The sequence below is a fragment of the Euphorbia lathyris genome, chromosome 10 (genome assembly GCF_963576675.1).
Source record: "Euphorbia lathyris chromosome 10, ddEupLath1.1, whole genome shotgun sequence".
Classification (NCBI taxonomy): domain Eukaryota; kingdom Viridiplantae; phylum Streptophyta; class Magnoliopsida; order Malpighiales; family Euphorbiaceae; genus Euphorbia; species Euphorbia lathyris.
The window spans coordinates 50,765,814-50,777,841 of NC_088919.1; the positions used below are offsets into that span (position 1 = coordinate 50,765,814).

Here is a 12,028-nt window from a genome sequence, read left to right on the forward strand (position 1 = left end):
CTAATACTAATATTTATCCAGTAGAGTCGGTATAAAGTCGAATATAAAATTAGTACAAGAAATTGAATTTAAAACTAGTTCAAATAAACTTATGACAATATAACGAGTCTAATGGTGTACTCGGTCTAAATTAATTATATTAGTTTAATGTTATACGTAACTATTCACATGACAGATAAAAATAAGTTTTAGTCTTAAACTATTTAAGTGGTTTTGAATATGTTTTATTAATTGTTTAAAATATATTGTTTAAAATATTCGTACACTTTTGATTTTCATTATTTAAAGAATAATTATTCATTATCGTAGTATTTCGGAAATTTGGTCGAAAGAAATGAATTTGACAATCTTATGTGAATTGTTTTTGGATTGAGGAAACTATTTCGGTTATTGTTAACATTTATGAGATTTGGATTCAAATCCAATATGATTTTTATGCTGTGATATTTTGAAGGATAGGTAAAATGGTTTTGTCCATCTAGGATTGCCCGAGGTAGGAGTTGTATGAATTGTAAGACCATACCTAAGGGCGGTATGGACAGAGTGCACGGCTGGTAGTCCTAACGTTATGCAAGGCGAGATATGAATGAGATATCTCGATTATTGATATGATTGATGTTATGATAAGCTACACAGGTGGAATTCGAGGATGGACACACACACAAATTTTGTATTACGTTTTGATAATGTTTGATGATTTGAATTATAATGTTTTACGTTTGTTTGATTACGAGTTGATTTATTAAAGCGATTTATTTGATTACGACTTGGTTTGTAAGCGATTTATTTGATTATGAGTTGGTTTGTTAAAGCGGTTTATTCGATTTAATTCGTTTTGATAAAGTGATTTATATATATTAAATTATATAGTAATAAAGTGAAATATACAATTAAGTTATTAGCAAATCAATCAACGTGTCAATAAGTTAAAATGAGTTCATAAGTTCAGAGAACTACCTAATTAAGAGAACTACCTAAATAGGTAGAACTACGTGGCTTTGATTCCCGATTTAAAAGATTAAAAGATGTTCGGGATACGTAGGAAGCTTGATAGAACTATCAAGTCCAAGCCAAATAATTAATAAAACTTTAGGTAATCTAAATAAATTTTTATCTATTAGAAAATAGATTCGTGTTTCAGACGGATAGGCGTTCGTTATCCTATTTTCCCTTCATATCTGATGCCGTTTAGGGTCGGGTGTGACAAATCTAAAATAAGTTTTTGATCCGATTTAGAAAATTTTATCAAAAATATGTTTTTGATCTTCTATAAACGATTGAAACTCAAAAGGAATTCATATTTTTCAAAATTGTTCAAGGTCAGAATCAGCCTTGAGATGCGTGTTTCTCGAAAAATCTATTCACAGATTGAACAAACATCTTTTTAAATTCGTTTTTCGACATTCTGTGTAAGCTCACCCCCACCCTCCCTCTAAGCATCATTTGGATTTTTCACTGGCGGAAGAAGAGAGATGCACAGAAGTTTTGTTGTACCCTCAGCTACTGAATCTACTTTGGAAAAATGGTTGCAATTTCACCCTCCACTTGAAGAAAAGTTTAAAATATTGCAATTGTATCGGAAAACCCTCTTCTTTGACTCCACCACTAGTATAAATTAGGGGTGGCAACGGAGCGAGGTAGAGATCGATGCATCGCCCTCAATATTTTTTAGGGTGGTTTTGGAAAATTTTAAAATAAAATTTAAGAATTTTTTAACGCCTGCAGGGATGTCTATGCATGACGAAGAATCCCTAAATGATATGGGCACTGAAGGATAAACTGGGAAAAAGAAAGCTACTCAAATTGCTCAATTTTCCATATTTGATATGCTCTCTAATACCACGTCGAAAGAGAAAACTGCATATTATATGTTGATAATTTATCAAAAGATATATTAGGGTAGTTTTACCAACACATTAAACCAATTTATTTTAGCCCGATAAATTACATCCATGGTCACTGAATTTTATCCATTTCAACATTATTATCACTAAACTTCAGTTTTTAATAATATGGCCATTAAACTTGACATTTTTCAACACCGGTGGTTACTCAACGCCCCAAAATGACCGTTGATGGGCTCAAAATAAAAAATTCAAAAAGTTAATGATATTCTAAGGAACTTTAATTCTTGAAAAATTTCATTTTGAGGTCATTTAGGTGTTGTTTGGTTAGGAGATAGTGAATTTTTAGAGAGAGAAAGCTCCAAATAAATGTGATTTTGGAAAATAAAAAATGTGGTTTCATGGTAAATGTCGTTCTGAACAACTTTAATTCTTGAATATTTTTATTTCGAGGTCGTTAACGGTTATTTTAAGGAGTTAATTAGAATTGAATGGTCACCGGTGTTAAAAGGTGTAAAGTTCAGTGATCATACCGTTAAGAATAAAAGTTTAATAGACACAATGTTAAAATGAAGAAAGTTCAGTAGTCATGTATGAAATTTATCCTATTTTAGCCTTGCTATAATTCACAAAAATATAAAATTGAAAACTTTGAATGAGGATAAAAAAAAACAGAAACAACACAATTTTATAGTAAAATAAAGGTATATGGTATGTTTTTTTTTAGAAAACAAAGTATTTAAAATTACACTGTTAAGTTCTGATGACAATCAAGAGAATTTACCAAACACTTTCTATTTCATATTTAGTATTAAAAGGTAAGAATCAGTTCCGAAAAATGGAAACAAACAAGCACAAAATAAAGGCTAATTTAGTTTTAAGGTTATTAATAAAGTTTAATTTTACTTCCATCATATCAAACAAATCAATTTTGTCTCAAGTCAATAGTAGGCATCCTAACTCAATTATACTATTCTTTTTAGGAAATGTCACTTACTTTTAAAAGCATCAAATTTAACTAAACTTTCTAACATAAACATAAAAATGAGTTGAATAAAATTGAGATGTTTTATAAAATAAGAATAAAATATATATTTTTAATAATCTTGAGGTAAATTTTGTCAATATTCCAAATAATTGTGTTTTTAATACTAAGAATAAAAATTCTACAAGAATGATATTTTTAGGTAATTTACAGCTATGATCTTTTAACTTTTTACTTGTTTTCATTGTGATCTCTGAACTTTAAAGATGAACATTGTGATTATTGAACTTTCAACTTTGCACTATATTAACATAATTATATCATATACCGTTGATTAATATGTGCACTCCAATAATAATAGTTAATCCTCTGTTATAAACTTGGTGAAAATGATATTTTAAACAATTTTAATTTTTGAACTTTTAGTTTAGACATCATTTAAGTGTTATTTATTGAGAAAATGGTTGTTTAAAGAAAAAAATCTTAATTGTCAGCTAGGTGTGCGTAATTTTTTTTTTTTTTAAATCTAGACGGTTAGTAAAGAGTAAATTTGATATAATACTAATTTGGACCAAAATCAATTTTATATATATATATATATATAACTTTTTTTAAATTTTGTTATATATAATAACATACCGTTTGTTTGTTAAAAAATATTGAATACGAAAAATTTTTGTTTTTTTTCGGTATTTAATTGCAACTGAGAAATAAAAGGAAATCATAATAACTACTATTTTTAAAAGGTAAAAAAAAAAAGATAGAATTAAAATTCAAAAGTTTTCTACATAGATATATAAATTCAAGATATAACATTCATTCGACTCTCCGAACCTTTAAAGTCAATTAGAATCGTAAACTATCAAAATCTTCAACTAAGCAGAAATCATCAATTGAGTCATCCATCCTAAGCAAAAGTCATCAATTGATTTGGTTCGGTTAAACACTTCTAGACCCTATTTTTTAAATCCATTTTGAGCCAATACAAACGTTATTATAATCCATATCAAATAGTCACAATTACTAATTTGTGCTATTTAATTATTTCTTTATTACATGTGCACAACAAAACATCTGATAAGAATTTAAATAAGATGAGATAAACACAATATCATATGTATATACGCATCTTTGATAGTAAAAGAAAAATTTGTGTTTTCATGTTTTGTCAAATTTGTATTTGCGGAGTTTTTTTATTCAAACGAAGACTGAAGTTTTCGTTTTGCTAAAACCGAAGATCTTTTAGTTTGATATCGAAAAAATGACCGTTGGCGATCTTAAAATGGAAATTTTCAAGAATTAAAGTTGGTTAGTACCAAATTGAGTATGGAACCAAATTTTTTATTTTTCGAAATCATCCTTTTAGCAGGTTTCTCTCTCTAAACGTTCAATTTCTCTCTCCTCACAAAACAACACCTAAATAATCTCAAAATTAAAAATTTAAAGAATTAAAGTTATTTGTAATATCATCAAGTCTTTGTTTTGATGTCATCAATGCTCATTTTAATTTTGAGGTCTTTATTTTTAACAAAGCCAAAGACCTTAGTCATTTCTTGGTCGTAAAAAAAACCTCAGTTCCCGTTTGGACAAAAAAAAATCACAGGTATCTGTTTGACAAAACGTGAAAGCACTAAGTTGTTTTAGACTTTTACCATAATTGATATGTTAATAGTGATAACATGACACGTACACAAGTAGAGTAAAGATAACAAGATTTGTGATTGAGGAGAGACTTGGTTAATATAGTTGGAAATTGGTCCAATTTGTCAAAGTTAGGTCCTTAATTGTACCATTTAGAGTATTAGAAGATAAAATCGCTTTTAGTCGATACTAGAATGTTTTTGTACCTTATCTCATATATATATTGATGCGAAAAATAAAAATTAGGTATAAATAACAGCAAAAGATAGTGACTGATTCATGATCCACTGACATTAAGAGGTGTTTGAATATTCTCTTGTAATATATGGGTGCTCTACACATAATTTTCATTGAGTCGTTCGACGGTGTGTGTAAGCTCACCCCCACCCTCCCTCTAAGCATCCCTTGGATTTTTCACTTGCGGAAAAAGAGAGATGCACGGAAGTTTTGTTGCACCCTCAGCTACTGAATCTACCTTGGAAAAATGGTTGCAGTTTCAGCCTCCACTTGAAGAAAAGTTTAAAAATGTCGCAATTGTATCCGAAAACCCTCTTCCCTGACTCCATTACTAGTATAAATTAGGGGTGGCAATGGAGCAAGGCAGTGACAAAGAATCTCCAAATGGCATGGGCGCCGAAGGATAAATTGGGAAAAAGGAAGCTAGTGAAATTGCTCAATTTTCCATATTTGATGTGCTCTCTAATACCATGTCGAAAGAGAGAATTGCATATTACATGTTGATAATTTATCAAAAGATATATTAGCTAGGGTAGTTTTACCAACACATTAAACCAATGTATTTTAGCCCGATAAATTACATTCATGACCACTAAATTTTATTCATTTTAACATTATTATCTCTGAACTTCAGTTTACTATTACATTCAATTACACCTCACCTACCCTTATTTACTATGACATTCAATTACACCTCAAAACAAACAAGATTAGCTACCCTCACTTACTTTAAAATACCCGCATCCAAACAAGTTGTTACACCAAGCTTAAACTCAGGTCTACATTTCTCACTATTGGGTTTTCTTTCTCCACGACAAGTACTTGTACTGGGGCAACAGAATTGACTGTCCTGGCAGGCAAGCATTGCGAGTCTTGTGAGGGTTTGGGTCACCAAGAATCCAACCTCAGGTGTGCCCTTGAAGAAGCTTTGTTCTTAAACAGGTATATATATATCATTTCGTTTTCCTCAGGTTTCTATATATTTTAGTGATTTGATTTTATAACTTTCATCAGATGTTATTTTGAGTTCTGCTCAATCTTTAGATGCTGGGGAAGTTTGGGAACTGCTAATTTGAATTTATGTTTCACTGGTTTTTAATACTACTACTTGGATTTGAGAAAGGAAAATTGTACTAGAATTTGAAAATTTTAATTTCTGCAACTTTTCTTGTTGCAGGACCTTTGTGATGCCTTCTCAAATTTGCATTAATCCAATACACAATAAGGAGGCGATTCTTCATCATCTAATTAATTAAATTTTAGAATTCATCCAAATGGACCTCCCTTAACCACTACTTAAGCACAATAATTCTTGATTATCATTACTAATGACAAAAATTCACAGTAATTTAATTCTCCTTTTAAAGGATATTTACTCTTTTAGCCCTATTACATAGTATTATATACAATAGCAGTGATCGTGGTTTTACATGATGGAACAAGCATGGGGATTGTCGTCGCTGAATGGATGGTTGTACCCTGGTTCAATATAATACCTTTGTTGCATGTGTCCATAATTGTACACCGGAATTTGATCATAACTGTATTGCGGCTGTTGCGAGTGAACAGTGTACCTCTGAACAAATATCCGGTGCATCCATGAAGTTGGAACATATGGCGGATAATAGTCCATTTTATTTATTACCTCCCCCATAGCACCATCGTCACCACTAGCTGCCGTCGCCGGATTTGGAACTGGAGCTGGAGCTTCTTTATTCTTCACCTTTGCTTCTTCTTCTCCTCTTTCATCGCCTTTCTTATTCTTTTTCTTATTCTTTTTCTTTGCTGCTCCTGCTCGGGCTTGATCTTTTTTAGCATCACTCTTTTTCTCGCCGGCTTTGGCGCCTTCTTTATTATCATCCTTCTTTTCCTCTCCTCCTCCGTCTACTTTCTTAGCAGCATCATTCTTTTTATCGCCTCCTCCGTCGCCACCTCCGCCGACTTCTTTCTTTGCCTCGTTTGTCTTCGGCTGAACGGCCTCGTCTGTCTTGGGCTGAACGGCCTCGTTTGTCTTGGGCTGAACGGCCTCTTCTGTCTGTCTGTTAGCAGCATCGTTCTTTTTCTCGCCTCCTCCGTCGCTGTCGCTGCCGCTGCCGCCGCCGACTTCTTTCTTTGCCTCGTGTGTCTGCGTCGATTAATTAAATCCAAATTAGTTAAATAACTTTAATCTTCCATCCAACACATCGTAATCAGAAACGAATTTAAATTATTTTTTTTATTATTATTATACCTCTTTAAGTGGTGGTTTCTTCACCTCCGGTTTCTTTTCGGCGGCTTTCTCCTCTGGTTTCTTCACCTCCGGTTTCTTCTTACCACCACCGCCGGCATCTTTATTCGGCTGCGGAGATACAATCTCTACTTCCTTCTTCATTTTCTTTTCCAGCCTGGCTTTCACTTTCTCAGGGTCAACTTTCCCGGTCACCGTCAATTTGTTCGATTGACGATCCGTCTTCGCCGACTCCACACCTTCAACAACAAATCACAAATTTCAATTGGCAATCCAAATCAATCAGTCCTATTCAATTCTCACCTTCTAAATGCTTCACGGCTCTTCTAATTTTCTTACAACAGCCTTCACAATGCATGTCGATTTTGTAAACAGAAACAGACTTTTCATCCTTCTTTTCGCCTCCGGCGACGGAGGCGGCACCCTTTTTATCTCCTCCGCCTTCTCTCTGCTCCTAAGAAAAGCAAAATTGCGTCAGATTAGAAATTAGCTCAAAGGTAAATTAGCTCACCGCCTTGTGTAAGCATTGGTAGAGTAATTTTATTTTATTTTATTTTATTTAGTCAATAAGTTGTTAAAAACATTGGTAGAGTAATTTTAATTTGAATTTTATCCTAACATCATAATATTAATTAGGCTAATTTTACTTTTAATTTCAATTACACTTAATTCAGTCAAAATTTTATTTTTTTCAAATTTATCCACCTGAAAAAATAATGTTTTAATCAAGTTTAATTCTTCAATCTTTTTGGTTTGAGGTTATTTAGGTGTTGTTTTTTTTTATGAGAGAGAAATTTAATGTTTAAAGAGAGAAAACTTAAAAATGATAATTTTGAAAAATAAAAAATTTGGTTATTTAATTCTTAAAAATTTTCATTTTGAGATCGATATTGGTCAAATTTGAAAAAATAAAATTTTTACCAACCACATATACCGATCTAAAAAAATGTGAACCCACGTAACATTTATTTGAAATTAACTCAGACAACTCACTTGATCTGGTTGAGTTTCAAACTCCATCGGTATGTCTATGTCGCATAGTCTGGAACACTTTCGAAAAGCTAGTTTGCTCTTTGCATACATAGCTTTAATCATAAGATAATCTTGGAGGTCCTCCATCACCATGGCGGCACCTTTGAAATGTTTCCACATTTAGACTGATCTTCGTTCGGTGTTTGTCAAGCACTTCAAATGGGTGAGATTGATGGCCTAAAGATTTAATATAAAATGGTTTGTAATGAATGAAAATTTAACTAATAGAACAAAATTAACTTTGAAATAAAGGATGTTTGATTACCTACTTTTCTCTTTATGTTTTCCTTTTTACTTTAAAAGAGAGAGTTTTATGTGTTGGGTTAGACATCCTTTGTTTCCCTTTTATAGATGAAAAATCAATCTTTTCAACCGTAACAGTCAATTTCATTGAATTTTCAAAACTGATTAAATATAGTCAAATATACATCTTACCATTTTTAAGAAAAATGCATTCCAAAATTTATTACATTATAACTGTCCAAATTTTTCAGTTTTAAAATTGTATTCCATTCTAACCTATTAAAATTCAATTAATTGTTTTATAATGTTAAAATACATTAATAGCTTCTGAACTTATCTCAAAATATTGATTGGCCCCCTAAACTTATAAAGTGTTTTGTTAACTCCCTCAACTTGCTTAAAGTAACCTATTTTCCACCTAGATTTGTTTAAAATCACATATTGGTCTCCTAAACTCGCTTATAGTGATTCATTAGCCTCTGAACTTTTTAAAGTGATATACATTTCAATTTGTTTAAATCTATAAAAAAAGAAAAAGTCAAAACTTAAAAAATAAAGGTATGATTCGCGATTCTATATCTTTAAAACAAATTAACTTTCTATTTTTTACACCTTTATGATGTTTTTATAAGCTTTAGGGACTTAATCATTACACTTTAGGTAAGTTCATCAACCTAATGAGACATTATGTAAGTGTCGGAGATAATAAAGGTTTTTTAACAAATTCAAGAAGCAACTGATGTATTATACCCTAACTTTACAAAATGTAAGTCGTTCAGGCTATCTCGGAAAAGAATAATATAATACTCATGTTGATTAATAAACACAAAATGGGAATAAGAAAAGAAAGTGAAGAGTAGAATTTGTTCAAATTATACCTAGAATGTGATTTGGTTTTAGAATTTCTGTCACATAAAGGATGCAGTTTGTAAATAAGAATTACAACTAAGCAGATGTTAATTTTTTCCTCAATACATACAATGATGAACTCAATTTATTGGATATACTAATCAATTTATATTTCATATGGGTCTGATTCGAAGATTAGCATAAAAGCTTGCTTTTTTTCCAATTAATAATACATAGTAGCATAAAACTTTAAATTTTTTTATACGCACAAAATTTTAGTTTTGATCATTAGTGAGGAATGTGACACTTATTAAAACTACTAAAATCATACACTTTTTTTTTTTGAACCCCTAAAATCATACACTTATTAAAACTGTTGAGTGTGTGTTAGCTCAATGGTTGAGCAGTTGGGAGCAGCAGCAGAGGACTCATTAGGGCCCAAGTTGGGTTCAGATAAGGCTTGTTCCTTTGGATCAGGAACAAAGGCTTGATTTTCCTGAGTTGAGGGCTCAGTTAGTGGAATGACAATTTGGAAGAGTGGGAAGGTGATATTGATTTCTGATGGGTCAAGAGGAGCGGTATCAGCATTGTTGCCTCATCAACGAAGTGAACCTTTGGTTTATTGCTCTTCTTTTTGTATTTTTTCTCTCGGCTTGAGCGATGGTGTTTGTGTTTAGGATAGGAGATTGGTGGTAAAGGAGGAGTTTGGTTTGTTTGAGCAGGTTCCTGCTCAGTGTGAAGTGGTTCATCCTGCTGTTTAGTGGATGGGTCACTTGTGAACGAAATGGAGTACATAGCAAGTGGTTGTTGACCCGGAGTAGAGGTAGAAACATGAGTGACCTCAGTAGCCATCCCTTGTGATTTGAGGAAGTGAGAGTCCTCGGGTATCGCAATGGCTAGCGGCTGAGGTGTCAGTGGCTTGACCCTTGTATTTTTTTTTTCTTTGGAGGCTGCTCATCCTCTAAATCCCCAGTAGTGGGCCGTTTCTGCTGCGTCTCAATAGGAGTAGGCTCAGAGTCAGGTTTAGAGACTCTGACCTTCTTAGTTACATCCTTGGGGGACTTGGGCTCAAGAGATATAAGCTCATCAGCCTTTCTTTTCTTGCCCTTACTGGGCTTGGCAGCTTCAGTGCCTTCGTCCTTCTTTCCTTTCGGCACTTGCATTCTGCTGTGTGCAAGAGTCTAGAGACACAACAGTGATCTTCGTGCCTTCCCCAGCCTTCTCACCTTCAAGATCTATCTTGTGGTGCTTAATGGCTGTAATGAGTGAGCATAGTCTGAGCTTCATCGTACTGCGTTGGAACGCATCGACCAAGAAGACTAGCATACGGTTACTTCTCCAACATGTGCCAGATTATGCACTGCTCGAAATTGGACGCATATATGGTTGAGTTGAGTTTTGGAAAGAGGAAGTTGGTTATCATATAATGGGCTTACCTATGAGGTTGGGAGAGGGAAGTGGTGGAGAATTCACCAGTAAAGGGAAAAATATCCTACTGTTACGGGAAAGGAAAAAATAACAAAACTAGCTAATGGACAAAACGTAGTACAACTAATAGTACAACTAATTACAATTATTTATTTTGTTGGGCCCTAACTTGGTTAATGGTTGTTTTGTATTATTTGGGCCTAATGTAGTTGGACTGAGTTTAGCATATTCTTCCGCTAAGGCAAAATAAGAGATAAGAAATTATTTTCTTAAAAATTTAAAATAAAAAGTATAAAAATATCTATATCATTACAAAAAAAGAGCATTTCAGTCATGACTTCAGAAATGTTAGTGTAATTTTAATAATTGAATCACTTTTAAACATCATTTAAAAAGTATATTATTTTTTTATGTATTTGCGCACAAATTTTATATTAATTGGTTCAGAAAATAAAAGTTTTACGTTTTTATAATAGGTTTGATGATGAAATATGTTTAACCTTGATGAAATATTTGGGCTATTTATTTATTTCTTTGTTACATGTGTACAACAGAACTTGTGATAAGAATTTACATAAGATGAGACAAACACAATAGCATATGTATACACGTATCTTTGATAGTAAAAGAAATATTTGTCATTTCACGTTTTGTCAAATTTATATTTTTGGAGTTTTTTTATTCAAACGAAGATTGGAGTTTTCGTTTTGCTAAAACCGAAGATCTTTTAGTTTGATATCGAAAAAATGACTGCTGGCGACCTTAAAATGAAAATTTTCTGGTTAGTACCAAATTGAGTATGAAACTAAATTTTTTATTTTCCGAAATCATCCTTTTCGGAGGTTTCTCTCTTTAAATGTTCAATTTCTCTCTCCTAACAAAACAACACCTAAATAATCTCAAAATTAAAAAATTAAATAATTAACGTTATCTGTAATATAATCAAGTCTTTATTTTGATGTCGTCAATGCTCATTTTAATTTTGAGGTCCTTATTTTTAATAAAGCGAAAGACCTTAGTCATTTCTTGGCCGTAAAACAAATCTCAGTCCCGTTTGGAGAAAAAAAAATTCTCACATATCTGTTTGACAAAACGTGAAAGCACCAAATTGTTTTAGACTTTTACCATAATTGATATGTTATTAGTGATAACATGACACGTACACAAGTAGAGTAAAGATAACAAGATTTGTGACTGAGGAGAGACTTCATTAATATGGTTGGAAATTGGTCCAATTTGTCAAAGTTAGGTCCTTAATTGTACCATTTAGAGTATTAGAAGATAAAATCGCTTTTAGTCGATAGTTATAGAATGTTTTTGTACCTTATCTCATATATATATTGATGCGAAAATTCAAAATTAGGTATAAATAACAGCAAAAGGAAGTGACTGATTCATGATCCATCGACATTAAGAGGTGTTTGTGATATTCTCTAGTAATATATGGGTGCTCTACACATAATTTTCATTGAGTTTTTTGACGGTCTGTGTAAGATCCTCCCTCTAAGCATCCCTTGGATTTTTCACTGGTGGAAAAAGAGA

General features: G+C 32.2%; 1 protein-coding gene across 1 annotated transcript in view; it reads right to left on the reverse strand.

Moving 5' to 3' along the window:
• LOC136208128 (heavy metal-associated isoprenylated plant protein 3-like) overlaps positions 1 to 8,086 on the reverse strand; it is a 35,888-nt gene extending 27,802 nt beyond the window's left edge. The window contains exons 1-3 of the mRNA XM_065998946.1: positions 7,928 to 8,086; positions 7,238 to 7,388; positions 7,027 to 7,173 (exon numbers count right to left, since the gene is read on the reverse strand). Of these exons, the coding sequence (XP_065855018.1) occupies positions 7,027 to 7,173; positions 7,238 to 7,388; positions 7,928 to 8,086 (457 nt within the window). The remainder of the gene's footprint in view (positions 1 to 7,026; positions 7,174 to 7,237; positions 7,389 to 7,927) is intronic.
• Between the last annotated feature and the right edge of the window lie 3,942 nt (positions 8,087 to 12,028).